General features: G+C 47.7%; 4 protein-coding genes across 11 annotated transcripts in view; 1 reads left to right on the forward strand and 3 right to left on the reverse strand.

The window, feature by feature from the left end:
- Positions 1 to 6: 6 nt before the first annotated feature.
- TMEM41A (transmembrane protein 41A) lies at positions 7 to 2,095 on the reverse strand. 2 transcript variants are annotated; one of them, XM_048077236.2, is made up of 5 exons: positions 1,925 to 2,095; positions 1,689 to 1,842; positions 1,447 to 1,608; positions 760 to 898; positions 7 to 450 (listed from the first exon to the last, which is right to left on the reverse strand). In XM_048077236.2, exons 1-5 carry the CDS (start codon positions 2,020 to 2,022, stop codon positions 230 to 232), a joined length of 774 nt encoding a protein of 257 aa, XP_047933193.2. In that variant the 5' UTR covers positions 2,023 to 2,095; the 3' UTR covers positions 7 to 229. The 2 variants fall into 2 exon arrangements, with proteins under 2 accessions (XP_047933193.2, XP_047933194.2); XM_048077237.2 differs by lacking the exon at positions 760 to 898.
- Positions 2,096 to 2,221: 126 nt separating this feature from the next.
- Positions 2,222 to 14,364, reverse strand: LIPH (lipase H). The gene is made up of 10 exons (XM_048077235.2): positions 13,885 to 14,364; positions 9,449 to 9,816; positions 8,627 to 8,735; positions 8,433 to 8,534; positions 7,879 to 7,968; positions 6,780 to 6,947; positions 5,761 to 5,856; positions 4,693 to 4,804; positions 3,965 to 4,138; positions 2,222 to 2,425 (listed from the first exon to the last, which is right to left on the reverse strand). Exons 1-10 carry the CDS (start codon positions 13,934 to 13,936, stop codon positions 2,341 to 2,343), a joined length of 1,356 nt encoding a protein of 451 aa, XP_047933192.2. The 5' UTR covers positions 13,937 to 14,364; the 3' UTR covers positions 2,222 to 2,340.
- The window catches only part of CEP63 (centrosomal protein 63), a 37,182-nt gene continuing 12,755 nt past the window's right edge, over positions 2,379 to 26,805 (forward strand). For 3 of the 7 annotated variants that reach the window (XM_048077233.2, XM_067002115.1, XM_048077234.2), the window contains exons 1-5: positions 19,787 to 19,921; positions 21,125 to 21,260; positions 23,012 to 23,192; positions 24,200 to 24,295; positions 26,564 to 26,689. In XM_048077233.2, coding sequence (XP_047933190.2) covers positions 21,217 to 21,260; positions 23,012 to 23,192; positions 24,200 to 24,295; positions 26,564 to 26,689 — 447 coding nt within the window. In that variant the 5' untranslated portion in view covers positions 19,787 to 19,921; positions 21,125 to 21,216. Of the gene's footprint in view, positions 2,514 to 19,786; positions 20,045 to 20,071; positions 20,518 to 21,124; positions 21,261 to 23,011; positions 23,193 to 24,199; positions 24,296 to 26,563; positions 26,690 to 26,805 lie in introns of those variants that run through there. The other 4 variants (XM_067002111.1, XM_067002113.1, XM_067002114.1 and 1 more) reach the window with 4 other exon arrangements.
- ANAPC13 (anaphase promoting complex subunit 13) lies at positions 16,210 to 19,838 on the reverse strand. Its single transcript, XM_013186269.3, has 3 exons — positions 19,601 to 19,838; positions 19,243 to 19,368; positions 16,210 to 16,667 (listed from the first exon to the last, which is right to left on the reverse strand). Exons 1-3 carry the CDS (start codon positions 19,808 to 19,810, stop codon positions 16,542 to 16,544), a joined length of 462 nt encoding a protein of 153 aa, XP_013041723.3. The 5' UTR covers positions 19,811 to 19,838; the 3' UTR covers positions 16,210 to 16,541.

Below are 26,805 nucleotides of genomic sequence, written 5' to 3' on the forward strand. Positions count from 1 at the left end.
TTTACCCCAAGTGTTCACAAAGTTTCATTATAGAGAATTTTCAGTGCAGATACATGCACAGTAAAACACTGATTAAAAACAAGATTACACCTCCTCTTAGATGAGGAGAACAGTAAAAACTGCAGTTGTCCTTGGTCCACATGGGCACAGAGCATGCAGAACATTACCCACACGGGCAAAGACCCACATCTTTTGTGAAACAGTTCCCCAACATCTGGGGCGTGAGCCATCACATGCTCTTCTTGCCATTGAGTAACGGAGCATGCTTGTCTTCATCCAGCTTCAAGTGCTTCTTGCTGTATTTCTTGATAAGGGTCCCTGGTATCAGTGCTGCCACAGCCATCGCAAGGAGTTTGAGCAGTGTGTCCCAGGAGAAAATGGCATCCAGAGAGTTGATTTGTGACAGAATGGCTCCTGTCTGTACGCAGATGAAGTTATAGGGTGTAAGACCTGGAAGAGTCAGAGCAAGTAAGCCAGTTAGCATCCCCCTTGCCTCCATGCAAGAGTGCAAACTTAGCTCCAATTACATCCTTGCCCAAGGCCAGACGGGTCTCAATAACAGAGCAGGGCATGATACATAACTGTACACGCACTTGTTCAATGCCCTAAGATGAACAGCACAGGCAAACAGGTAAATGGGACAGAGTCACAGCCATGGCCCTGCTGCTCCACCTTCCCCAGCCCTCGGTTGTTTCCCAGGGCTCAGTGACGAAGAGGGAGGCAGTGTCACGCTGTCCCCTCGGGCTCCCCTGACCTTACCGATGAGAACGGAGAAGAAGAACTGGGACACAGGGATGTTTAAGATGGGGGCTGAGAGATTCAGAAACCAGTTCGGTGTCATGGGGAACAGTCTCAGGAACAACAGGAAGAAAAACAAGCAGCTCCTGTTCTCTTCTACCTGTCAAGAGAAACGCTCCAAATTACTTCTGTTACTTAGCAGTAACATCTGAGTTACCACACCACTGAAGTGAATGTAAGTTTTGTTTTTTTTCTCCTCCACCATTCCATAACAGAACATCAGTGTGGAACTGATCAAAAGTGGCAACTTCATGTATGCCCGGGACGTACATGGGTGTCTGGGAGCCCAGTGGTGAGCCACCCCCTTTCACACACGAGGTGAAAATGGGATCTAACCTGAACGAGAGATCAGGCAGATGCCAGCAGAACCTCCCCTGGCTGTACGACAGAGCACAGGCTTGACAGAGGCAGTTCTGGAACACGGGGCCTGGCCAGTCGGCCTCTTGTTTTACATCTGATTTTCCTCGGGATCGGGCATTTTCCACAGATCCCCTCTGCAGACAGGCCCGATCCCAAGGGAGCAGTCTCGCTTACCCTGCCGAGGCCCCTGACCGACCTGACGCGCCCCTCGCACGCACGGCTTTTTACCAAGCCACCCCAAAAGCGGCCCGAAGCAGAAGGGCCTCCTGCGGCACCACGGCCGCTCACCTTTTCTTGCAGCAGGGCCACTTTGTCGGGGAAGCAGTAGACGACGAAGCGCTTCCCAAAGGCGCCGGACAGGAGGTAGCAGCAGGTGGCCCCCAGGGAGGTCAGGGCGGAGCACAGCGCCAGCCCGGTCCACGGCCCGAAGAGCGCCCCGGCCAGCACGTTCTGCGGGGACACGGCGGGGGGTGAAGGCGGCCGAGACCCCCCCCGGGGCCCGGGGGCCGCGGGAGGCGCCGCCGCCCTACCAGGAGGCTGGAGCCGGGGATGGCGAAGCTCTGCTTGTAGAGGTAGGCGGCGCAGAACAGCGCCAGCGCCGCGCCGCGGTGCTCCCGCTCGTAGTCCCGCAGCGCCTCGGCCAGCTCCCGCAGCTCCTCCAGGTCCGACGGGAACCGCAGCGGCCTGCGGGGGGAGAGCACGGGGCAGCACCGGCACCGCCGAGCCCGGGGCCCCGCAGCCCGGCCCCCCGGGCGCCGGCACCCACCTGCGGGCGCTCCCCGCGCTCAGCCGCGCCGACAGCAGCGACAGCGCGGCCGTGGCGGCCGCGAAGACGAGGAGCAGCGCGGCCAGGCGCCGCCACATCCCGCTGCCGGCCCGGGGACAGCCCCGGCACACACCGCCGGGACCGGCCCGTCACGGCCCGCGCAGGCGCCGGGCCCCGGGGCGGCGCTGAGGGGAGGCGCTGAGGGGAGGGAGCCGGGCGGGCCCTCGGTTAAAGGCTGTTGGGGCGCCGCCGCCCGCACGGAGGGTGTATGTCGCTTGTTAGCGTTGCTCCAGGCTGGTCAATAAATGTTTGTATTGGCACGAAACGCGCGAGTGGCGCCCTTCTTTGGTCCCCCCCAGAGGTCCCCGGGGGTGGCCGTGGGTGCGGGCGGCCTGCCGCTGCCTCGCCTTCGGGTCTCAGCGCCTGGCCTGGCACGGGATGGGCCGGAAGGTTTTCTTGGTGTTCTCCGTCAGGACGAGGTCGTACCGGCACAGCTGCGGTCTGCGGAAAGACAGCCCGAAGTGAAAAATCTGCCCTTTTCGTGCCGTTTCCCCAGCCAAGTCTCCCAGCGTGTATTTACTTATGTAAGGTACGTAACGTTATCAAGACAACGGGAAGGCTCCTAAAGTCAGGTGCAGTTCAAAGGTTACGGAGATCAGGGATACTTTGAATGTATCTTCATTTTGTTGTACGTTATCCTTTGCTTTGCCTTGTGTGAATAAAGAAACCACCGCACCAGCCGTCGCTGCAGTATCGGCTGCCCGGGTTCAGGGCTCCCTTTCAGCCCCTCTGCACTTGTGTGGCCACCACACGGGGTGTCCTGCCCGCCTCCGCCTGCCACCTGCACGTTCCTGCCGATTCCCTGGTGCCAGCGTTAGGGGCTGTGCTGCCACGCTGAGCTGCGACCAGGCTTAGAACAAGCCCAGCCGAAAAAGCGAGGAAAATGCTAGGACCACACGAAAAAGAAAGGAACATATTTGTGCTCCCACCTGGGGCCCTCTGAGCATCAACGGAAGGAGAGGGCAGGGCATCCCTCCCTTTGGCAGTCACAGATTACTTAACGGTCTCAAGAGTCATGCAACTACTTGTGGCCTGTGGCAGCCCCTCAAAGGGGCGAGTGGGCGGCCTCTGATGAAACATCTAGGCATTTTTAAAAGTCTGAATGTGGATCTGAGGCTGGAAGTGACTGTGGGGACACAGGACAGGGAAAGGGAGTGCCAGCAAGGGGGAGTTGCAGAAGGACTGACTATTAGGCATGCACATTCTTTTCCGTATTCCAAGACTAAGTGTAGCATTTCATGAACTGCAGAGAAACATATTCTGCAGCTCTGTCCTCTTTTGCTCCACCCTTTTCCCTCTGCGATACACGATCCTTATTTTAAACCAAGTTTAAAGCACGTATGGCCTGATGTCCACACACTGTCCTCGTACCACAGGCTCAGCCTAAGAGGTTCTGTGCTCAGCGGACTCAGACAGATTGCCTCCCTCAAAGGTGCCCTAAAAATGAGGGAAGTTTAAGGGCTTCACTTTGACTGCAGAGCAGGTGGAGGTTAACAAGATGAGTGCTTTGGGGCATGATGGTCAGCAGCTCCCAGTCACTGGGATTCCAGGAGTAAATGAATCTTCCTACTTGACTGGACATAGAAATTGACTGTGATATAAAATGTGTATTTGGGACTGCATATCTATGTTTCCCCGAGAGTCACATTTGCTTTCAGTCCTGAGTTCAGGCCTGGGCAGCTTCTCTGTAGCTACACAAAGGTCATGATCCTGACCAAAGGCGAAAATGTCAGACCACGTCAAAATCAGACCACACATTGTGTTTTCAATGCAGTAAGATAACCTCTGTGGTCAAGTAGGTGTTCAGGGAGTTGTGTGCATGTGTGCAAGGCAGAATTTATTCCCAAGATATGTGCACAAGAACTGTTAAATGTGAAATAAATGTAATTCTTGCAGATGAACTTGCCAGGCCAAGAATCTGTGAGATTCATTGAGTTGTGTCCAGTTTGCAACAGGAATGGTTTGTAAAGCAGTGCTTACCTTTCTGGGTTTGTAAGTGACCGGAACCTCATTTGGAGAATCCTGAGTTTGTATTTCGGGCCGATGACAGATCCCGTGGAAAATGTCAAGGAAATTCTTTTTACATTTTCAAAATCCTGGTCAAATCCAATTAGCAAACTGATTTGGTTGTACTGCCGAAAGGCTGCAGCTTCTCTAAAGACAAAGCGGACAAGGTGTCAGGGAGTCACCAAGGGAATAGCACGATTTTAATACTTTCGGTGTAATATTAGACACAGTGCTGGGGGAGGAGGACTGAGCTTATGACTGGTTTCAGGCTTTCGGGAAGTGGGTACGTGTTCAGGTCTCTAGGTTTCAACCTGCTCAGCCACTTTTGTACTCAGTTACGTGGGGACACAGCGATCTGATCCCCGCTGTCCTGGGCACCCAGAGCTGGAATGTGGAGCTCTCCCTGGAGAGGAGATGAGTTTTTCCTCCTGCTCTTGTGGAGGACCAGGACAGCCATGGGATTGCTGAGATAGCTCATGGCCATCCTCAGGTTGACTGCAGAGGGCCCAAATCAAAGGGCCAGGCTGGCGCTGGTGTGCACCGGGGAGCCTGTGGAAATCACCTCAGGCCAGGCAAGGCCCAAGGCCTGTGTGCTGTCGAGCATCAGCAAAAACTGGAGGAGGATGTCTTGCTTCCTCCCAGATCCAGTTGTGCTGAGTCATTTGCTAACATCTGTGGATCATCAGATCCGGGAGACTTACGGATTAACTTTAGATTCTGCCTTCTGCCCAGCATCATCAGCTAATACCACACTGAAGGTGCCTCTCCTGGTGTCTTTGTTCCACGTAATGATGTCCACAAAGTAGTGGTAAACTGTGAGGCGAGACAGAGAGCACGCAGTTAGACTCTGCCCCACGCCGTGCTCGTCCGATACAGCCTGTCCCATTTGGCTCTAGGACCTTTCTCCTCCCTGCTTGCCTTCGTCCTTCAGGGAAGTGTAACAAATGCTCGGAGCCCTGGGATGTGGTGTGGGTGGATATGGGTGTGGGAAAGCCCCAGGAGAGGCACTAGAGCTAGGCTTACACCGGTGTCACGGCTTTCATCGCGCTGCCTCTCACTCCCCGCCTTCCCCGTCCATTTGCAAATTGCGTTTTCTTTCTTTTGTCCCTGTCTCCCTGACAGAGCACGATCCCCTCTCTTTCTGTTCTCGGCATCCTTCATTTCCCTTCTCTGTCCCTTCTTTGGGTCCCTTTGCCGTGGGGCAGAATTGTCCGTTCTTGACTCTGATCTGTAACTCACCGAGTTTGCTTGCTGATGTCCGTGCCCACGGGTTTGTGTGCTGGTGATCATCACGGGTGAGAAGAAACCCTGATTTTCACTGGTTCCCCCTTGCCCTTTCCCTCTGCCCATCCCTTTTGTCCAGGGCAGCTTTATTTGCTGGTTTAGCTGGGAGCGTGTCTTTGCCTCTCACCGTTCCCACACACACCTCTTATCATGCAAGCATGAAAGAGCGGCAGGCTGTTTTGAAACAACCACACTTTTAAGCTTCGTTCACACGTTCCCAACAAATTTCCTAGCCCTGTAAGCAAGACGAGCCTGCTCTTGCACATCCCTAGCTAGCGAGCCGTCGTCTTTCACAGCAACAAGTATGTTTGCAGTTAGGGAATATAATGGCAGGACTGCAGGTGGACACAACTCTATCCTGCAGCACTGGCTTTGTTTCTGAAGTGCCGGGTACAATGCTGATAGCAACCAACCATCTCTGCTCGGCTGCTGCTGAAGGAGGCAATACACAAAGAAAAATCATTTCAGAAATCTTAGTCACTTACTACAAAATGGCTCTTTGTCCGCTGTATCAAAAAACATGTTTGTCACTGGATGGCTCTGTTGTGTTAAATAGCTTTTCCACTTGTGGGCATAATAGCCTACAGACGACAGTTTAAAAATGAAACAGAGGGTTACTGCACAGGTATATAAGCAATTAAATTGCTGAACATAACAAGGCAAATATTTAAGAAATACTGTATCACGGTTCAGCTGCAAGGTAGCACTGTGATGCATGCTCCTATGCTCCATAGACTTATTTGAGGTCTTAATTTTACTTCTGTAACTAAAACCAACTGTGGGTCAAAATATACCTGGTTACTGTTTGGCACCTAATTTCAGATCAGTCTTTTTCCACATCGGATATCCGTGGTCTAGAAAGGTCTTACAGCACGGAATGAAAATAACCCCTCAGCTCTGCAAGGTAATTTCTGGAAGCATCAGTTTTTTTAGCATCAAAATTTCAGAAGTGGCAGCCTGAAGCTAGGCTGTTGCCTCCAGTCCAGGGGGGCGCTTACAGAAACATGGAATACCCTTTGTCCACCCCTCCCTGCCATTCCTGTGGTGGTCAAGAGGGGTTTGGGGTGCTTAAAGTTTCTTAGAAAAGATTATATTTTAGCAAGAACATGCCCCTGCCCCTCAAACTGCAGCTAATGGGCTTTAATTCATTGCTGCTGTGTCTCTTGTGTAAAGATCCCAAGACTTGTTTTGGCTTTTCTAGTTCTGGAACCTGTACATGTGGATTCCTGTTGTAGATCATAACATGATGTGTTTCTACAAAGCGCAGGGAAGTCTCCTTGGCCTCTTCCTTGCAGCAGAGGCTTGTCCCTCTGCAGCAGTCATGGAGGGATCACGCCCCAAAACTAGCAGTATGCACATGCTCTTACAAAGCACCCTACGGTCTGTTAGTCCTGTAGCAAAACATTTGTTCCACTCACACAGGTGGAGTAAAAGTTAGAGTAATGATAGGCAGCTTTGTCAGGCATGTGTAGCCCCGATGTATTTACATTCCCCGGATCCTTACCTAGGATGGGGCATGGCATAGGCTGAAAAGTTTCGCAGCTGGTACATTTGCCATTCCTGTAGCTTCTGTACGAGTCACACGGGTATGCCGTAATATTGCAGCTCTTTTTCAGGGATGACATGAACAGGAAAACAGACCTCTGGTGGTCACATTTAAAATACTGCATTCCTTAATTATACAAAGAAGAAATATTTCATTACCGGTCCTCGTGCTTCAGGAAATCAGCATTAAGGCACTAGTGAAAAAGGACGCGCCAGCAGACAGTCATTGACCAGTCCGAATGCAGCAGCTTGAACTGGGAAGCACTGGGCTGTGGCAGAGCAGTAAGTGGGCACCAGCTTCTCTTTGAGTGCACTCAGCTCTGTCAGTGTCTCCTTTCCTTCTTGTCCTATTTTTTTTTATTTTTTATTTTTAACAACATATCTGCTGGTGCTGTCACTGTAGTTCCAGAGGAGCCAGCTATAGAGCCTGCCCCATCTCAGGTGTTTTCCTCTTCCCTCTGAGCTGACACAACAGATGGGTATTGCATTTCTTTTGCACAAGACCTTGCCATTTTGTCACCCAGCATTGTCAAAACCCGTTCTGCTGCTGAGCTGAGGAGGAAAAAAAGCTTCCTTGTGTTCAAGGCTAGGGCTCTACCTGCCAGGCTGCCAAGGAAAGCTCACTGGATTCCATCTAGCAGTCCGTGCTGTGCTCCTCTTGAACCTGTTTTCTGAACAGTTCTTGTCACTGCTAGCTAGTCCTTGGGGTTTTGTGTGTATTTTAAGCGATTGTATAATAATAAAAAAAAAACCTCTCTCTTTTCTAAACATAGTTACAAAACGAGGGCACAAATTCACTTGATGAGTTTTTGCATGGAAAACTGATCCCACCTGCATTCGTGACACCCCTGACCGAAACGCCTGCCTGGTGCGTGTCAGCTAAGCTCCCATTACATTAGTATGCTGCAGCAGTGCTGGCAGGAGATTGCTTTCATGGCTTTCCCAGAAAATGGTTTTCGCGTATTTTCTAGCACTGATGATGTTTCTGCGGCCTTCTCCTCCTTCCTGACTGGAAACATTTTGTCAGTGTGCGTGCAATTCCAGGCAGAATTAGTTACCAGAAAATATTGTCAGTGGACAGCCGGGCTGGTCGGTCCCGCCGTTGGGGTAGAAGTCGATGTGGCCCAGGGTGTCCGCGTAGCCGAGTCCTGGCCAAAGAAAGCATCAGGGGAGGCAATATTAAATCGTAGAGCACAGAAGGAAACATGAGAAACTAACTGGAAAAAAATAATAGTTTTTCAGCTCTAGGATGCCTGCTTGTGGGAAAGGCTGGGAAAGGAGAGGGCTGAGGGAGATGCTGGATTCGGCCCGGAGGATGCACCGTCCTGCACTGGTGCCCAGGTCCTTGCACTTCGTGGGCCGTGAGGCCATACCTGCTGTGAAACAGCAGCATGCCTCGAACTGCAAGTAAGAGTGCAGCTCCCGAGGGTGTGCCGAGCACAGCGTGGGCAGCACAGGACCGCAGAGCCCTTCCCAGCACCCCTGCACTGGGAGGGATGGGCTAACAGAGCGGGGATCGCCCCGGCAGAGCCGCCTGCCGCAACCCCTGCCTTCCCACGCTGCCCATCGCTCTCTGGGTTTCCCTGCAGCAGTGAGGAGAGGTGTCGCGTACCGTCGGTGTCCGAGTGGATAACATCGACGAACTGCGCGTCGGTGGGGTCCAACCTCTCGCCGGGCGGCTGCCCTCTGTACAGGGGTCCTGCTGGGTCAAGGCCTGCAGTGAAAAACCGCCATGGCGTCGCCTCAGCGCTCGGCTCGCGGCGAGCAGCTCTCCCCAGAGCGAAGGGCTGCCAGGGGAAGGGTTACCTGTGATTCTGCCGAGTTTACCATCAAACATCTGTCCCACGAAGCCGGAGATGTGTGCTCCCAGGCTTACTCCTACCATGTGAATGGAGTCAAGTGATGCTCCGGCAATCTGGGATTTAAGAATACCCACGGTCACAGGTGTTGGGCATGTTAAAGGCTTAAAAACATCAGGAGGAGGAATGCAAACGCATCTCCCTACTTCCCCCACGTTTTCCAGTGGTGTGTTCCACTCCATGCAAATATTCTCCCTTTTGATAGCCCCAAAGCGCAACCGGCACTCGTATGTGAGGCCTCTGTGTGGGAGCTGTGAAGAGAACAGCGCAGGCAATGGGTGTATCTTCCTGGGGCTGTGACTGCAGGCTGGACAGGAACAATTATTCATGGACCCCCTGAATACAACTCCAGTTGCCCTCATGTTGTTCCTGGAAGGCGTTAGCAGATAGAAAGATCCTAAAGGCCCTGTGTCATAGCTGCCTGTGCCTGTGCAGCGCCTTGCAGGAGCTGCAAGCTGTAGCTGATCCCCATACGCTGACTTTGGACATCCAGAAGGTGGAAATAGAGTTTGTATGGACAGGAAAACAGATCTGTGGGGTTTTTTATCCAGAAATGTAGGGACTTGGAGTGTGAACTGAATACTGCAGCGAAATGCCATCGTACCGAGTCCAAGTGCAGAATTTGGCACTGCCGTGTAGCTACACTTCCAAAAAATGAATGCATTCCTTTTTAGGAGGTTCTTTTCCCAGACATGCTGCTGTTTTTAAACACTTCCTTTGTGCCCTTTACATATTAACAACTATATCATAGTGTGAACATTCAACTTACCAACATTTCATCAATAAGTTTCTTCAGAATCTCAGCAACTTTCTTGCCGTTTCTGGAAGCTGTGCTGTAGATGACGGTTGTTGCCCCCCGGTTCCAGTCCACAACGATGACGTTCATGGCTTCCGCAGAAAGCAGGAGATGCACCAAGCTGGGGATCCAGACCGGGGCAGAGCCTGTGGGCCGATACCCGTGGATAATGAAGGTGGTTTTCTTGGTCAGATCTAGATACTTGGAGGCTGTGGAATTGAGCTCTTCAGCACAGTCTGGGTTCTGCCTGGTGTACAGCATTAGCTTCACTTTCAGGTCGGTCCCTATCAAAGCGTTGCTGAAGCTGAGAGCTGTGAACGCAGGACATGTCTCCCCGGGATCTGAAATGAGCACAGTGTGGCAATCCTGAGGTTAGCACCAAAGGGCTTGCCTTGTGGGTTTGCCTCTCCACATGGTTTTCTTGCCATGTTGGATCAAAGGCAGCAAGCGTACCTGCTGGGAGCAGTGCTCCCTAAAACGGCCCAGTCCTGCTTCCACGAGCAGCATGGGCTCTCCAAAAATCTCGTAAGGGTGAGGAAGGTATTAGACAATGGCACCTCGGATGATTGCTGTATTGGTTTCAGAGCATGCTCAGATGCCCTGGGCAGGTTCTAGGGTAAAGAAATATCCTCATATTTTGTTATCATAGAATGCTTTGGGGTGGAAGGGACCTTAAAGACCATCTATTTCCAAGCGCCGTGCCGCGGGCAGGGACACCTCCCACTAGGTCAGGTTGTTCACAGCTCCAGGCTGGAGCTGACAAGCTTCACGGGATCTTGCTGTTGTGAGGGACAGCTCAGTGCTTCGCTGATATTTGCAGATGCAGCCTGCTATTTCAGACTGTGAAATGGGACACACTTTGTCTGCATAAGATAAGGTACCGATACTGCTTTCTACACAGCTGGAGAGTTCCTGAATTTTCTGTAAGTGCTGCTTTTCAGGACAGTCTCTGCTGTTTGAAAGCCTGTCTTTGTTCATTGCTTTTCCAGCAGACCACCAGCTGAGCCTTCAGAGTCCAATACAATCTCCAGCAGGGCACTGCCAGGGAAAGGAATAACAGTCTCCAGACAGATGCTGCTGCTGAAGGCCTTCCCAGCTTTTGTAGCTTCTTTCTGGCTCTTTCTGGCTCACAGGTCTTTTCCCCCAGCCCCTTGTTTTTATTGAAGAACCTTGTGGGAGAGAGTGTTTCTCGCAAACACAGCCTGGGCTGCAATAATTGTTCAGGCTGCAGTTGCAAGAGGGATCTTCTGGATTTTTGCTGCTTAAAAGGGCTGTGCAGTAGGGTAGAAGAGGTTTAGAAAACCTGCAGCTTTGAGCCAGTTGTACTCTAGCAGGTGTCCAGTACTCCATGCATTTTAATTCCTAAATGATGAATCTCTCACCATTTCCATAATAAACTTTCTCTCTTTTCCTCCTATGGAAATAGAAGCATGAGAGTGATATAAATGCTGTGTGCCCAGCACATAAAATAATCTGCTCAGTTGCCATAGTTCTGCTAATTACTTTGAAGAAGCCCCAGGAGCTCCAGAAATAAAAGTTAATAGGCTAAGAGGATGTTGCAGTTATCTCCAACTGGATATTTTAAATTACTACTATAAATTCAGAAATAAATTTTAACATTTGAAATCCACGGAGCCCTTCCTGTGTAAAGCCTATGGTAAAATATGAATAGTGGGACTGGAGCGGTGGGAAATGAACTCAGCCAGGGCCGATGAATTTCAGTTGAAATCAGTGGCCTCTGAACTGAGGGTGCTCTGCCTCTGTAATGCTTCAGTCGGGGCTCCCAGCGACAGGATGGGCCATGCTTGCAAGGGTAAAGGTGAGTCGGGTGCTTCTCTCCTGGTCCATTTGCTCTCGCTGCTTTTTTACAGTGCCAAAATACTCCAGAGAAACAGCAGCCAGAGTTCTCCCCTAAGACTGCTCATCTGGAGGTCTCAAAGTAACGAGCAGAGAAAAATTATCATCTTTTGCTGATACACAGCAGTATATACAGTGGTAATCAGCAACTGTCCTCTAGGTGCTACTGCAGCATCAAAGAAAAATATATATTTATTTTTTTAAATAGTTATTAATAACTAAATACTGTTTTGGTTCTCGTATAGTATTGTTGTATTGTTAATCATCTTTACTGCCTCTGAGGCTGTAGTGATGCAGGCACAAATGCTGGACAAGAATTATTTCTACATGGTACAAGACTGCACTGATTGCTTAATTTGTTCCTGTGTCTCCCATGTTGTGCTGAGACTTGCCCAGGGGAACACTGTGTTGTCACCAGAGCAGCCCAAACCTTCTGGTAAAGAAGAGCTTTTAAAGAGCTGATCAGCATTTGCTAATACCTAATACAGGAAGCGTTTAAAAAGCCATGCTATATCTGCACCGAGTCTGTTAAATTTGCTCTAACTTGATTAACAAAATCAGATCCATGCTAATCGTGGGGGAAGACCTGCCAGCTTCTCTTTGGCAGGCTGGTGCATATCCCCGAATCATCCACCATGTGTTACAAAAGCTGCTACACGAGGGCAGCCGGTTGTCCTGGCTTTGCTCTTCTTCCAATAAGCACGGAGAATCCTACCCAAATGGCTGGAAGCGTCTTTGAAACTGCCGTGATTTCTCTGATGGGGCAGGAGGCTTACTGTGATTAACTCTAGATGAGGGCGGTGGAAACTCACATCCTCACACTGTGCTTAACCCGTGTCCAGCAGACCCCTGCTCCCCAGGAAAGGTGAATAAACGCTGGCAATTAAGCCAGCATCCCATTAACTTGCTTCCTGGCCATTAGCTTGCTGGACAGCCTCAGGCAATTCCTTTTTCTCCATTTGCTCGGTTTCCCTGTGTGTAAAACAGGACGGCAAATGCTGCTTTCCTGGGCAAGGTGCTCTGATGCCTTGGGACCTGTAGCAGGGGGTACGCCAACATGATAAACTGCTGTTCCTGTGTGGGAGCTGGACATCTCTTGTCTTGAGCATGAGATCAGCCTTCCAGGCGCTTTTGCAGCAGGAGGGACACCTTCAGCAGATCTGGTTTTTTTTGGAGACCAAGTGCAGGTGGGAGTTTTGCAGTCGTGAGAATGGTGCCAGGCAGACCCCGTGGCATTTACTGCAGGCAGTGCTACGTAAGGCTTGTGCTCCCCTGCAGATGGTGTTCGGAGACTTTGTCTTCCTTTTGTCCTGGATGTTCAGCCTATGGACAGGCGGGGTTTACAATAGTGCTATTTTGGGGCTGGCATCTTGAGGCCGCCTGCACAAATAGAATACCAATTTATTATTATTATTTTTTTTTAACTCCACCAGTTTGACCTCTTGCGAAGTGAAGTTCCAGAAGGCTTTCACATCTTTGGGTCAGTGGTGATTCGGTCAGAATTGTACTTTTCCTAGCTGTGATCCTTGGGACAGTATATTGCCACACAGAGCGCACGAAGGGGGCCGCTTACCGGGTCAGCGCTTGTGCAGACCTCATCCAGGTGTGTTGCTGCTTCTGCGCCTCTCTGCAGCTTCCCTGACTTTCAAACCCCCGTCACATTGCCTGGGCTTTACCATTTGTTTCAAAAGGCCAGTCTTATGCATCAGTACTGAAGTCTTCAGCTTTAAGCACTACCACACAGCCTATCTCAGCAGCGTTACTGAGATAATGCGGGAAATAATACTGAAAATACTGAGCAGCATTTTACACACCACCACTTTCCACACGGAGGGTGTGCCCTCCACCTCTTAAAATGGTCTTCAGTATCTTGCTGGGTTTCCTTGGTGCTTTTTCACACAATTCTCTTTTCCCTCTTATTACTACATTGCCTACAGCGTATCCTTCAAAATAAGTAAAACGAGACCCTCAAGATTACTCCAGGGAACCTGATGAAATATGAGCTGGTTTTTAAAAGAATACTCTGTTTTTTTTAATCCTGTTTGTTTTCCATACAAAGCAGAAAGCTATAGCTTCACTAACCGAGCAACTTGCTCCCATGTGTATGCTAACAGAAGGCAGTACATTTGTTTATTATTATACAGGTTGATTCTTGATGGGGCTATGAGGATATCAAGTGAAGTTTAGTGTTCATAAATGCTAATTCATCCTTTGCGTCTGTCATGTAAGACGCTGCTGAAAAGAAATCATTCTCCTCTAAAGATTTCAAATGGCATTTTCAGTGTCGATGGATAGTACTTGTATAAGAAAAATGTTTGCAAAGTGAAGAAAAGATAATAAAAATAGCTTCCGGTTTTACGTTTGGAACTCTTACATCTGACTACATTCATGAAGCTGGGATAGTTTGCTTTGCCAAATAACTAATAGTAGTGAAAAATTGTGCGCAGTAACTTTATAATGCAAAGGACAGATACATTCACGTATCTGCAAAGCAGAGGAAGGGTTATATTTGACAAAAAAAAAGCAAACATTAAAAATGGTTGATCTCCTACCTGTTTTCACCCCATATGAAAGGTAGATGAACACAACACACAGCCTCAGCATATGGACTCCCACATGAAACTTCTACAGGTAGAAGATTTTAAGGATCCCACAGTTTCTTTGGCATGTACTTGCTGTCTCTGACAACAGTTTGCTCTCTTTTTCTGCCAGTAACGTAGGTGTGGTGAAAGGAGGAAGTTACCAGCCAAGAAATGAAGACCAGTCGCTAGTTATACAACTAAACCTTCTTTTTAAAAAGGTGGGGCACCTTCTATTCTATCAGGATTCCTTATTTTAAATACAGTTTGCCATGGGGAGTGACTAATCAAAGACACAAGTGGTCTGGTATCACACTGTAAGCAGCAATCTGACTGCATGTGTTGAAATGAAGGAAATGATTGCGTGCCTATTTGTCTTCTGCACAGAATGTCAGAAGGCAGCAAAGAACGTAGGTGTCACTGTAAATCCGATAAGCATCTGGGCTGGGCCGGCACTCGTTTTCACAGGACCCCAAGTTGGTGACGATCCCTGCGCTCCCACGTTCCTCTGGCTGCCTCCGGCAGGTGGAGGCTCGGCATCCCTTTCAACCTAGGAGATCCTGCAGTCTCAGGCAGGACGCGGGTGCACACCGCTCCGTCGCGACAAAGGGCGGGTACCAGTCTGATTCAACGTGAGCCTCCATCGGGCTCCAAGCAGCTGCTGTCTTGGATGGCACTCGTGTATCTGGCATCCCCACCACTTTTTCTTGCAGCTGGGCTGGAACCTCATGGAGCCAGCTCCAAGTCAAGTAAGAAAGGCTTCTGTCCCTGCCGGGCAGGAGGAAGAAGATGGCAGATGCAAAGACAACTGCCGGGGGCCAGAAAGGAAGTCTGAAATTGGAGCTGGGCAAAATTGGTAAGATGAGGCTGGTGTGGAATTTGTAATGGGGTGAGAGAGGGGAGGGGAAGAGAGGGCTGCTAGACAGAAGCAGTGTGGGGGCTTTACCTAATGTTTTCTTTGCAAATTCTTCTAGCGTAGGCCAGGGAAAGGGAACGTGGGGAGGATCAGAAATACCTCATTAAGCACAGGCTCTGTTTTTTTCCCCGTGAGATCCAGTGAGGAACTGAACTGTTACAGCTCCCAGCTGCATAGCTGTTTCTTTGGTCCGTACTGTAGAAGCTAAGCTTTTTGATTTAGCTGATTCTTGGGTTAATCTTTACCTCTGCCTGCTGGCTGCCTGCAGCTCCTTCTTGTTCAGACAAGTGCGTGCTGCTTGTCTGCTGCAGGCACTGCTAACACCTCAGACAGGGGCACGCCCAGCAACACACAGTTTTTTCACAAGCACCTCGAACCAAGCATCCTCACGCGGCTCAGCGATCAGTCTCACAGGACTTGTGCCGTGCTGTGATTCCATTTGGTACTCACACAGACGAAAGTTTTATTAATTTTAATTGGGTTTTGTTAATTTTGAAGAGGATAAACATTGTGAAAATACACCAAAAAACTTCTGTGGAATCTGGAAGCTGCGAGTTCCAGGAAAATGTTTTTTTTTAATTTTTTTTTTCCTGGTGCACTGGCAATAGAAAATCATTTGAAACATTGTTTTCCTTCCAGTTCCTTTCTCACTTCTACCAGTAATCCTAAACTCTGTCAAAATATTTTCTCCTTAGCAAGTTCTGCCAATGGTGTGAAGGAATCGGTCCAACAGTGAAACATACAAGATGAACAGAAGGCTTTTACCTATTGCAAAAGACATTTGAGAATCAGAGATAAAATGAGGTAACAAAATCAAGAGGGCCTTTACCTTTAATGCCTTCTCAGCATTAAAAGAGGTAACAATTTATTGCCTGAAGCTAAGCTCCACTTGTTTCTTTTCCCCACCACTTCCCTTAGATTGCTGTTTCCCCTATGAGACGGCTCATCCAAGCAGCTATCATCAGTCAATAGACTGGGACTGGCAGGCTCTTCCCTGTAACTCTCAAACATCTGTCAAAAGACAATGATTCGGAGTAACCCCCATTTCAGCATAAATTAGACTGGTTACAGAATGCACATTGGCAAACATCCCCAGGATGTCAGCACTGGAGATGTTGTCCAACGCCAACGCCACCATCAAATCCTGAGATGAGGAGTTCAAATAGCCACTTGTGTTTACACGTAACTTCCAGCCCTAGAATCTGACTGACCAATCTTTCACTCAAGTCACACACTGGTTAAAGATGGTAACAACTGACTCAACGTTATTTGGGTTTTCTATAGCGAGCTCTAACCACAAAATACACCGTTATACTTGGAACATGAGCCTTCAGAGTCACAAACGATCCCATCGTGAGATTTGAAAGGAAAGAACAACGTCAGACAGTAAAAACTACTTTTATATCACATGTAGAAAACATTTAAGAACAAAATTGGCACCAACTTAAGAATAAGTTAACAGAAGATATAAAATAATGTTACATAAGTAAAGAGAAACATTCTGATGTTAGCTCTGAGGTTTCAGATAGCCTTTGTTATTTCACACGGATCACAGAAGCATGTTAAACCGTGTTTAGTCACTGAGTAGTTTGAATCCAAACCTTCTTCAGGAACTTTGTTTCCTCCTTAGAGAAGCTTATGACAATGATGGTCAGATGAAAAATAATTTTTATAACACATTCATGCATCCCCTGCATGAAATCTGACTGATTCGCTAGTTTCCTGTGGGAGGAACATTTTCATGGAGATACTGGAGAGCCAGATCTGTCCACTTCATTTCTTGTTCTTTCACAGACTCAGTTGTGCCACCATTGTCTTGCTCTGGTTCAGGAAGCTCATTCTGAGAACAAACAAACAAAAAAAGGTACAATGCATTCCATGCATAATAGGCTTGCTTCCTAGAAGGAGCAGGTGACTAAGACTTCGTATGAATAAATACAAAAATCCACAAATGAGACCAGAGGGGGCATCTGAACAATACATTTCACACATAGTGATTCAGTTAAAACATTACTAAGCCCAGTTATGAACAATATTCTTTTCATATGATTATGATGCTTCATCTGAAAGGTAAATTGGTTTTCCAGGGCCCTGGGGCCTTGCTGTATACTCAGACTGCACACACAGTGAAGAAGAATATATAGCAAAAGCAAAATAAGTAAATAATAGTACGGTGCAATTATTTCAGTGCTGGTTTGCAATGTGTTTCTTTTGCTGTTGCCAAGAATACAGATACTGCATTTATTGTAGCTGTATTTAGACAACTGGCTCTGTAACATATTACTTTCCTGTGGCAGGTGAGAAATCCTTCCTCTTCCTACATGCTGAACACAGGTGTGGCTGTGCTACAGCAAGAGGAAATGTCAGAAACCCCTACCAGGTGCAGCACAGAGCTCCTCAGGGCACAGTAAGGAGGAAGTATAGCTTAAGTGAAATTTCATTTTGCTTCCTTGTATTATTTGTTCTCAGTGTTGCTGTATTGGTGTGGTCACAGAGAGTATGTGTTATTCCGCAAGACATTCTGCAAACAACCGTTTGGGCAAGAATTCTGAGTTCTAGATCTCTGGAAATCCCATTGTGAGCTAAATAAAATCTGTCAGTTTTGAAAATGGCATATGATTTCAGCCCATGTTAGTTCATGGGAGTCTCTCCAATGAGCACTGGATCAGATGCTCAGGACAGGCTCAGATACCACTGTGCAGCTATTCTGCTTGCTCCTTCACAGTGCTTCTGATCAAGTCTCCCATGAATTTGCGCTGGTTTCTCCATGTGATCAGAGCCAATCCCATCCCTGAGGATCTGTGTATCCACAACCAGGCCTTTCTTTTGATTGTTAATTGATGAGGCTTCCTGCTCTGAGGCTGCCACCTGTATGTGCTGCAAGTAGCTGAAGAGATGATAGCTGTAAGGAAAGAAACAGTAGCGTTTCTTGACCTGGACACAGAGTGATGGCAAATGTCATCAGGGAACCAGTTTATAATATTCAGCCTGCCTTAAAAACACATTATTCTAAGCAAAGTGGGGTTTGGGTTCTCATATCTGAGAACCACAGTTGTACAGAATCTTTCCCTCTAGCTCAAACCTTGGCAGGAAAGTGAAGTTAGCTTAGTGATATGGTATAGTGGAGGACTTGTTAGTGTTAGGTCAGAGGTTGGACTAGGTGATCTTGGAGGTCTCTTCCAAACTAGATGATTCTGTGATTCTGTGAAAACTTATGTGCTGTATATATGGATTTTGGAGGTGAGTAGCTGCGCCTTGTCCCCCGAAGAGACAGTGCTGGGCGTCTCGCTCTGACTGAATCATAGTTTTGAGATCCCCTCACTGCACCAAGAAGGGGCTTGGCCAAACCTGAGCTGCATTATCCAAGAATGGTGGCATGCTGTGATGTAAGGGCTAAAGCCAGAGCCATGTCACTGGAAATTTGGAAATGTCTCTGTGCTAAAAGTCACCGTCCTGGGGGTGTTTAAGGAAAGGTTGGTTGTGGTACCTAGGGACATGGTTTAGTGGGTAATACTGGTGGTAGGGAGACGGTTGGACAAGATGATCTTGGAGGTCTTTTCCAAGCTTTATGATTCTACGATTCTAAAATAAACTAGCAGCCTACTGTTTGCCACAATTTTGGCATGACTACTTCGTCAGTGCTAGCCAGGGTAAAGCTCGTTCAGCTGACTGAAGAAGGAAAGGGAAAATCCTCAGATACTTCTCAGTTCACAGACAGTTCCCAATGGCTAAGTAAGGTGCTGGTAGGGGAGATGTGAAGCTTCAGCCTGGGGATTTGTGGGATAAGAGGTAGCTTTTCCTCAGCTGCACCTCTGGCTTAGCAGCTGTACAGGCTGTACACTGGATGGAAGGATAGCTGCCATGCATTGGATGCAGCATTACAAGCAAGAGTCCTACTTGCAGGTGCCAGTATATTCCCTACTATCCTTGAAGTGGCAACTGCAACAATGTATTTGGAGAAGTCTGATTAGGAAGACATTTGAAAAAAAGGTCAGCTGCTTATAAGGGAATGTCAGGAAGTGGAAATAAAGTGAAACCAAGACTTCAACTGTCAGCATAAGACTGACCCTCTCTGTTCTACAAACTAAGTGGTCACTGCTGATAATGCCGAAGGGCAGCACAGAGGGCAATTCTGCTTCCCCCGATGCCAAACCCCGCAGTGTGTGGTGGGACGGGTGCTACAGTTCTGAGGAGATTTAGCAACTGGCTGGGGAATGGGGACAGGAACATCCATGTCCTCGTCTACACGCAGGCCTGACTGGCACACAGGGCAGGAAAGACCAAGTCATACCCATCCCAGGAACCTTTTGTACAAATCAGCGGTGCCACCGGCAATATCATCCGTGCCATTTTTGGCAGGGGCTGTGCGAAACGCACCAGCCGTACCTCGGGCTGACGAGCCGCGATTCACCTACCAGCGGGATGGCCACGTCCTCGTAGGGCAGCTTGTCTTCCCTCCACGCGTCGTCGATCAGGTCCAAGATCCTGCCATCCCTCTGCACCTCGCTGTCCATCCTCGCAGCGGGCAGGTACCGCCAGCCCTGGGACACCGCGATGCCGTTTCCGACACGCACGTTAACACCGCGCTGCCTTCACAGACCCACGCGGAGCGGCCGAGGTGGGGGCACCTCGGGTCCCTCTGCTCCCACCCCTGCCCAGGCAGGGCCACCCGGCTTTTGGGCTTGATCCGATTACAGGAAGCGTGAAGCCTGGCGGGAAGCAAGCCTTGCCGCTACCCGTGGCGCAGCCCTGAGCGCGTTTATGGCTACTGACCTTTACAAATATCCTGTAGGAGAGCGTGAGGCGCCGCACGGCCGGGCGCACCCGGCGCTTAATGGCGGCGCACGCCACGGCCCCCGAACGCTGCAAACCCAACGGCCCCGGCGGCTCCGTCTGGCCCCTGGGCGGCTCCCGGGGCTGGGGCCGCTGCCTCGGCCCGCCTCGGGTCGCCGCCGCTCCCCGGCGCCCGCCGCCAGCCGTCATCAAGCGGCGCCGTCCCCCGGCGGAGGCCGGGCGGGGAGCGGGCGGCGGGGAGCGGAGCGGCCCGGGGCCGCGTGTGGTGCTCGGGGGTCGTCCGGGTCCGGCACTGGCCAGGTTCCCTCCCTCGGCTCGGTTCTGCCGCGGCTGGGTCTCGGGCTGGGGTGCTGGGGGGGGGGTTAAGCACGGGGCAGGGAGAGGCTGCTTCCGTGGGGAGAGGATTTTCTGTTCTCCTCCTCGGTGAGACGGGAGTTTTGGGTGCGGGGGGGGGTGTTGAGGTACTGCTCGAGTCCCCAGGTCTGATGGCCGGATGGGGTTTGGAAGCGCTGTAGGAGCTCGGGATGGGATCTCGGAGGGAAATGAAAAAAGAGAGCAAAGCCAGGCCTGCGTTTTTGAAAATCTCATTTGCCCTGACCGACTGCCCCTTCTGTTAATTGCTTAATAACCCGGTATCAGGGCTCGAGACTGTACGGATGTGTTGGCAACAAAAGATGGTGCGAATGCCTCCACAGAGCGAAGCTGAAGTGTACTTCTTTATCCTCAGGTGTTTAACCGTTTTTGTGTTAAGGAGCCACTGGTTCATGGAGGAGCCATTGAAATAAATTCTAGCTTTCTGGCGTGGTTCCGTTGTAACTTAACTTTTTTTGTTATTTTCATTTTTAGCCTCCCCCCATTTTTGCCTGTAGGATAAGCCCTTCGTGCTTCACATATAGGTGAAAATTCTGCGTGCGTGCATACGTATGCGTGTGTGTGACTTGAAGGACGTTGGGTTAACTAAGGCAACGTACTGCTGCTCTACACCTGGGCAGCTTACCTTCAAAGCCTAAGGCACCAGAGGAATTTTTAAAAAGTGACTGCTATCTTTAAAAGGCAGTTCTCAGAGCAATACGAACCAGCGGTGTATCCTGAACGCAGCGGAAAATTGCGTGGTCTGTTTAGACTGTGATAGGCTAGGGAGAGACCTAAGTGAGAGATAGATTGATACCCCTAGTTTTACACAGTGCTGATATTTTTTGTCTGAAGCGACAGATGTATCAGTCAGAGGTGGATCTTGGGCTGGCCGTGTGGACGTTTGGCATGGGTTGGTACAGCTGCTGCGTGAGTTGCAGTTACGTGCTCTAAGGAGCGTAGTATCGCTGCGATCTCAGTGCTGCATGCTTCTATTGGATCTTCTTTTGTACAAAAAACTGTTTTCCCTTATTTTGCTCGTAAATTCATGAAGGTGACCACTGTTCTGCTCATTTGTAATTGTGTGATAATTATATATTATGTATTTTTTTTAACTTCTTTCCCCTGTGGACTTGTCTGTTTGTTCTGCAGCTGGATGGAGAAGTAGGCTTGCTCTTACATTGCCACGGGTGAGCGCTGCTTTTGTGTACTTTCCTAGCTGCTAAATCCACTCCGATTTGCTGATGGAGGCTTTATTGGAAGGAATGCAAAGAAATGGGCAGGGGAGGTATGTAAGCAAAAGTGTATGCCAGTCTTTTAAAATAGTTTAAGTACAGAGCTTCCCTCTTATTTACAACCAAATCCGTTTTATACCAAAACCATTATTATGCAAACTTCCATTGCTTAAATAAGGTCTTTGGTGTTTATCCCCCACCGTCTGCTGGTGGGCAAATACAGCGTGCAGTGGCCTTAGCTGGTGCAGAAGCAAAGTCGCTGGTTCAGCTAACTGGCTTTGCAGTAATCCCTTGCTACCAGGTATTGCAGTCTTAATTGTTAGAATTTCAACGTTTCATTTTCCTAAAACCTTTACCCCTCTCCCCCTTTTTTTTTTAAAAGACCCTTCTTACCTTGTAGCATCAGGAGCAATGGCAATTAGAAGTGTGAATAAATATTTTTCTTAAGAGCCCTGCAAGGTTAATGAGACATATCTTTGCTGTCTGTTTTTAATGCAAGCATCTGATTAGTTCCTGCTTGTGTTGAAATGGCAGAGTTCCATTCGTCTCTGAAGAATCCTTAATGGTCTGTCGTAGGTTAAAGTATCTAGACTTTCGGATCCCAGAGAGAGACTGTAGTGCCAATAATGGAAAAAATGTTTTATTTACTAAACAAACACGAAGCAAAAGTCTTTGATGCAATTTTCATAGTTTTCTCTGAGAACGTGACTCAAGTTTACTGATACCATGTATTTTCTACAGATAACTGGTTGCATAAATCAAGTTTAGACTTAGCTTTATATTAGCAGATGCTGAGAAGGAAATGTTCTTGCTCTGCATAATAGCTGCTAATTTTTGGTTAACTTGCAGGACAGGGTGAACTTCAAATTTAACTGATTTTGGCTGCTTTAAGAACTATTTCTTTCCCTATAGAAAAACTGTCAAGTTGTGAAGTGTGCATATGCTCTGGGGGAACAGAGAAATTTCAATCCTTTAACCTATTGATTTCCATTTCTTTTCAGTGCTTTCTGTTTGACAGGCAAATTAAAGGGGTGAAGATCATCATGGAGTTCACTGCCCTCTAGGGCTGTATCTTGCAAGCCTTAATATTGTCCCTGGCTTAGCAGCTTGTGAAGTTTCAGAGGAGTTTAGTTGAATTGGCTTCAATAATTACTGCACCAAATTAGAAACTGCAGCATCACTAGGGAGCAGACTCTCCCCATTGGATTGAGAATGTTTTATTCTTCATTATCATGTTGTCATCCAACCCTCTCTACTTAGGGGTTTGTCTGCATTTGTGATAAACTTTTGTTTTCAGGAGCTGATAGCTTGGCTGTAAGATTTCTCTGGTGACTGAAACTTGGTATAAAATGCCTCTGTCTGGAGAGCAATTAAGACCAATACAAAATGTGGATATAACATATTCTGGTTTGCCTTGATAATGCATACTACCAAGACAAAAGTGTTTATAGGTGCTTGTTATGTGGTGAGTAGAAGGCAAAACACCCTACATTTTAAAGTGTATAGGTCATTTGTTCTGACTAGGATTTCAAAAGTACTCTTCATTGGTCATTGCCAAATGTAAGTTTCTGTTCAGTGATATGAATGTACCAGTTGTGAGTTAGTGCGTTAGACAGTTGGGTGAACGCATAAATATTCCATAAATTTCTCTGCAAGCTGACTTGCATAGACTTCACAGTACAGCGTGTGCAGTGCCGGTGCCTTTAGTGCAAGTCAGTTTGTTCTGCTGACTTCACTGGTGTGGGGATGCTGGACCTGTGTGGGGTGGTGCCTGCTTTGTGACCTGAAGCTCTTTCCCTTCCAGCGGTGGGTTCTTGACTTCCTGCGAGGCTGAGCTGCAGGAGCTGATGAAGCAGATCGACATTATGGTGGCTCACAAGAGGTCTGAGTGGGAAGGTCAGACACAGGCTTTGGAATCTTGCTTGAGTGTTCGAGAGCAGGAGCTGTCCTCGGCCAGGGCTGCTCTGGAGGAAAAATATAAGGAGGTACTGCCTCTGGTTTATTGCTTCCTGATCAGCATCCAGCTGTGTGTTTTACATGTTACAATACAATATAAAGACTGAACCTCAGTTTCAGAGTCTGTTGACTTTGCATGGACCTGTATTTTAGTTAGTTTCATCAGATTTGATTCAGATTTGTTTGTTTAACTGCCAGGCCAAAACAAAGGATTAACTTTAGCAAACAGCTATGCTAAGCAAAACAGGAGCCTGTCTCATGACTGGAAATCAGCACTCGAATTTATAAAGGAGCCTGTTGGACAAGGGTGTCCAGTTCATAATTCAACCAAAGTCAAATGATCAGCTCTCTAAGGGTTGGTTGAAGTTGGTGCAAGTTGAATGGCCAGAGTTTCTGAAGAGAACCCAGAGGTGCTGAATCTGGACACAGCAGTAGCCAACAGCCTTGCAGCCTGCATGCATGGGCAGAAAAATGTTTAGTGGTGTAAACTACACCAAGATGTTGCTGGGAGGTTTTTTGAGGGCTATTTATTGTAGCCTGTATCTAAAGACTGAAGGAAATGTAATAAATTTCTTTATTAGTGTAGAAGTATCAACATGTGACGTTTCTGCACAGGATGTGGAGCGTTGACTTTCTTTTGTACAATGACTTTCTGTATCTTTCTGTGGATCAGACAAAATCAGCAAGAGTCAGGGAGGCCATAAGATGAAAATGATAGAGAAAAATACCATTTTCTTTCAAGCCAAAACTGTCAGTTTTGTCCCCAAAAATGAAAGCCAGAAACCAGTTGAAAGCAAGAGGCCAGAACAGAAGCAGTTCTGGTCCCAGCCAACCAAAGATTCAGGCATAAGCTTACTCTGGTTCACAGTGAGCGACCCCATTGAAACATCCAGTTGCTAGGAGATTGAGGGTCTCTTAGCATTCATTTGCCACTCCGTCTCCAGTGTATATTTATGAAATGAAAAGTAATCCCTGTATTTACTGACAATGAAGTCTGTTTCTATTTTATTCATCTGCATTTTGATTTGTCATTCAGGTTGGCATGTTGCGTCAGCAGCTAGAAAACATGGAAACAGCCAAACAGGACTTGGTTAGAGAATACGAACAGCAACTAAAGAAATTTCAAGAGGAGGTAAGTTTCAAAAAGAGAAGATTGGTTTTTGGTTCCCAGTTGACATATGATCTGATAGGTGAAATACTTTGCATCATTGCTGTTGTTTAAATGTCATGGTTTTAAAACTTCCCATTCTTTGGACGTTTATGTTCTTAAAAAAGAGAGCATTGCACACATACAAAATGGTATTTTTATGCTTCGATAGCCCTGTTTTTTAGCACTTGGGAGGAACTCTGTGACAAAGAAGACTGTTGGAGTAGAAATGTGTAGTAAGTGTACTGTTGCAATTTTCATGTGTTAGACATCTGCAGAAGTTTACTGCAAAAATTTCCTGTATTTGCCAATTCTAGTCACCATAGTGCTTATACAGAAGTTGCTATGGGTACAGGCAACAGCAGTTTGCTCCTTCAGCATTTCATGAAATTAAAATGGGGTGGTGGTGTAACTGGCCTTGATTGTATGAAGAAAATGAGACGAGATTGGTATGCAGTCTCATCATCTTTCTGCCTCCATTGATTCTGATTTTTTTGATGGGGATTTTGTTCTTCCAAGGCATATTAGTCTTAATATGCTTAATAAAAACTAAGTGCACTTGGAAAATATTTTGAAAAAAACAGTTTCCGAGCTTTCATCTCAAAAAGCTTGTTCACCGCAAGGAGATACACACGCAATATCCTGCAGGTAGTACAGCAGCATTCCATGTTTATGCCTTAACTCTTTGCCTGTCTCCACTTGCTTGTCAGAAGCAGCGAGTAAATAGCATGAGCAGCTAGTAGAGTGTTGACCTTTTTTCTCTGGAGGGTTGGGCTTGGTTCATGCTCACTGTAAGCTGTAAGTTAAATTAATTTGGTAGTCTTAGCTTTGATGACGGAAAGCATCTGTCCTCATTTAAAACACCTTACTGTTCCGTATGATTAACAGCCTTCATTCAGTAGATGTTCCCACTGGAACAGTGGATAAGCTGCAGAGCAAAGCTGAGGTGCATTGGCAGATCTGCCTAAATTGCGAAGGCTAAAATAAAGTGTGTGTTGTGGTTAAAATTGCAGTGCGTTGGTGTTTTACCCACAAAGTATTAATGTAGATGACATTAAGCTGCAATATTCCTCGGTCTTCTGTTGCTAGTGCTGTTTGGGGAAATTCTTTTTATCTCAGTTTACCACAATTATCAGTAAAATTACAGGTACAGTGTCCAACTCACTGAGGTTGTTGAAAGAATAAACCACTGCTTGTAATCTCCTGACTCGTTTGGCAAAACATGTTCACATATTAACTCTAAGCCTGTACATCTGTCCATTCCCATTGAACGTGCCCAAGTACTGTGCTGACTCAGGGCACTGGAGAACCTTTTGTGACCGGTGTGTGGGACTGAATCATGAGGCCTTGATTCAGGCGTTTGTTCTCACAGTCCTCCTGTTTATCCGTGGGCTTAAGTTTCTCCATCATTTCCCAAAGTGGGTATGATGTCTTCTCAAATTCATGTGATCATGAAGTGGAAACTTAATTTATTTAATAATTGAGTTGAGGGAGCTCATCAGATGGAAAATGCTGTGCAAGTTGCAAGTGATTGTTTTCACAGAGGGTCATTTTAATGTCAAGAGTTTTTTCCTCATTCGTGCTTCTGATAAGACTTCAGCATTCTAGCAGTAGGCGGAGGAGTGATATTTTCCGTTGGCATGCTCCAGTCATTGTGAAATGCACAGTGTATCTAAGCAAAAAAAGACAGATGAAGTAGTGTTGATATAATGTATAATAGCAATTCTCAAATCTTCCTTCTGCTAAGTGGAAGAGTTCCAGTCCCCACCTGAGCTTCGCTTTAACCTCGAAGAAACCGTACTTCTGTGTAGGACTCCCGCCTGCCCCTGTTTGGCATGGTGTGCCCCACCATGGGAGATGGACCACAGGTTCTGCTTCTGCTGCTGTGGCTGGGAGCCACCTGTAGGGAGAGGAGGTACCACGCTGTAGCTACATTAACAGCTACAAGTAAACCTCCATCTGATCAATATTTTAGTCATGCTTTAATTGTGATAAGACAGGGGTCTAATTGGAGCTGCTGATGTCATGACTTAAGTGTGGCATCTTGCTCCTCTTATATAACTCAGCGTATTTTGTGATACTATCAGTATAATAGGCTCATTATACAAATATAAATCTTCATTTGCAAGCTGTGTGGCCTTGATTGGGGGAATTGTTTGCGTGAAACCATTTTGTATGCCTTCCCTCAAAGCGCTATTTAATTCTTGCCTGGTGGCCTTGAACAAAGTTGTCCTTTTTACTGAACTCCTGCAGTTGGCTAGGCTGAGAAGAAGCTATGAGAAGCTGCAGAAGAAACAAATGAGAGAAGCTAGAGAAGAATCTAACAAAAGACAAGGGGATGACCAGTTTGAAATGAGACGACTGACCAGGAAGCTGGAGGTAAGTAGTTAGAAAGCAACTGCTAATCAGTTCGCACGTATGAACTGACTTTCTGGGCTTCACTGGTGAGTTTGAGTAGTGAACTAGGAAGTGGACTGTGAATCCTGGTGAAAAGG

The sequence above is a fragment of the Anser cygnoides genome, chromosome 9 (genome assembly GCF_040182565.1).
Source record: "Anser cygnoides isolate HZ-2024a breed goose chromosome 9, Taihu_goose_T2T_genome, whole genome shotgun sequence".
NCBI classification, from domain to species: domain Eukaryota; kingdom Metazoa; phylum Chordata; class Aves; order Anseriformes; family Anatidae; genus Anser; species Anser cygnoides.

Coding starts and splice junctions, on each gene's coding strand:
- TMEM41A (XM_048077236.2), bottom strand. CDS start 2,022: ATGTGGCGGCGCCTGGCCGCGCTGCTCCTCGTCTTCGCGGCCGCCACG. Junction 1,843..1,924: donor AGCGCGGGGAGCGCCCGCAG/GTGGGTGCCGGC, acceptor CTCCCCCCGCAG/GCCGCTGCGGTTCCCGTCGG. Junction 1,609..1,688: donor TCCCCGGCTCCAGCCTCCTG/GTAGGGCGGCGG, acceptor GTGTCCCCGCAG/AACGTGCTGGCCGGGGCGCT.
- LIPH (XM_048077235.2), bottom strand. CDS start 13,936: ATGCTGAGGCTGTGTGTTGTGTTCATCTACCTTTCATATGGGGTGAAA. Junction 8,535..8,626: donor TAAACTCGGCAGAATCACAG/GTAACCCTTCCC, acceptor TTTTCACTGCAG/GCCTTGACCCAGCAGGACCC. Junction 2,426..3,964: donor TCACTTACAAACCCAGAAAG/GTAAGCACTGCT, acceptor GTCTTTCCGCAG/ACCGCAGCTGTGCCGGTACG.
- ANAPC13 (XM_013186269.3), bottom strand. CDS start 19,810: ATGACGGCTGGCGGCGGGCGCCGGGGAGCGGCGGCGACCCGAGGCGGG. Junction 19,369..19,600: donor CCTACAGGATATTTGTAAAG/GTCAGTAGCCAT, acceptor GCGGTGTCCCAG/GGCTGGCGGTACCTGCCCGC. Junction 16,668..19,242: donor AGGACGTGGCCATCCCGCTG/GTAGGTGAATCG, acceptor GTTTGTTCTCAG/AATGAGCTTCCTGAACCAGA.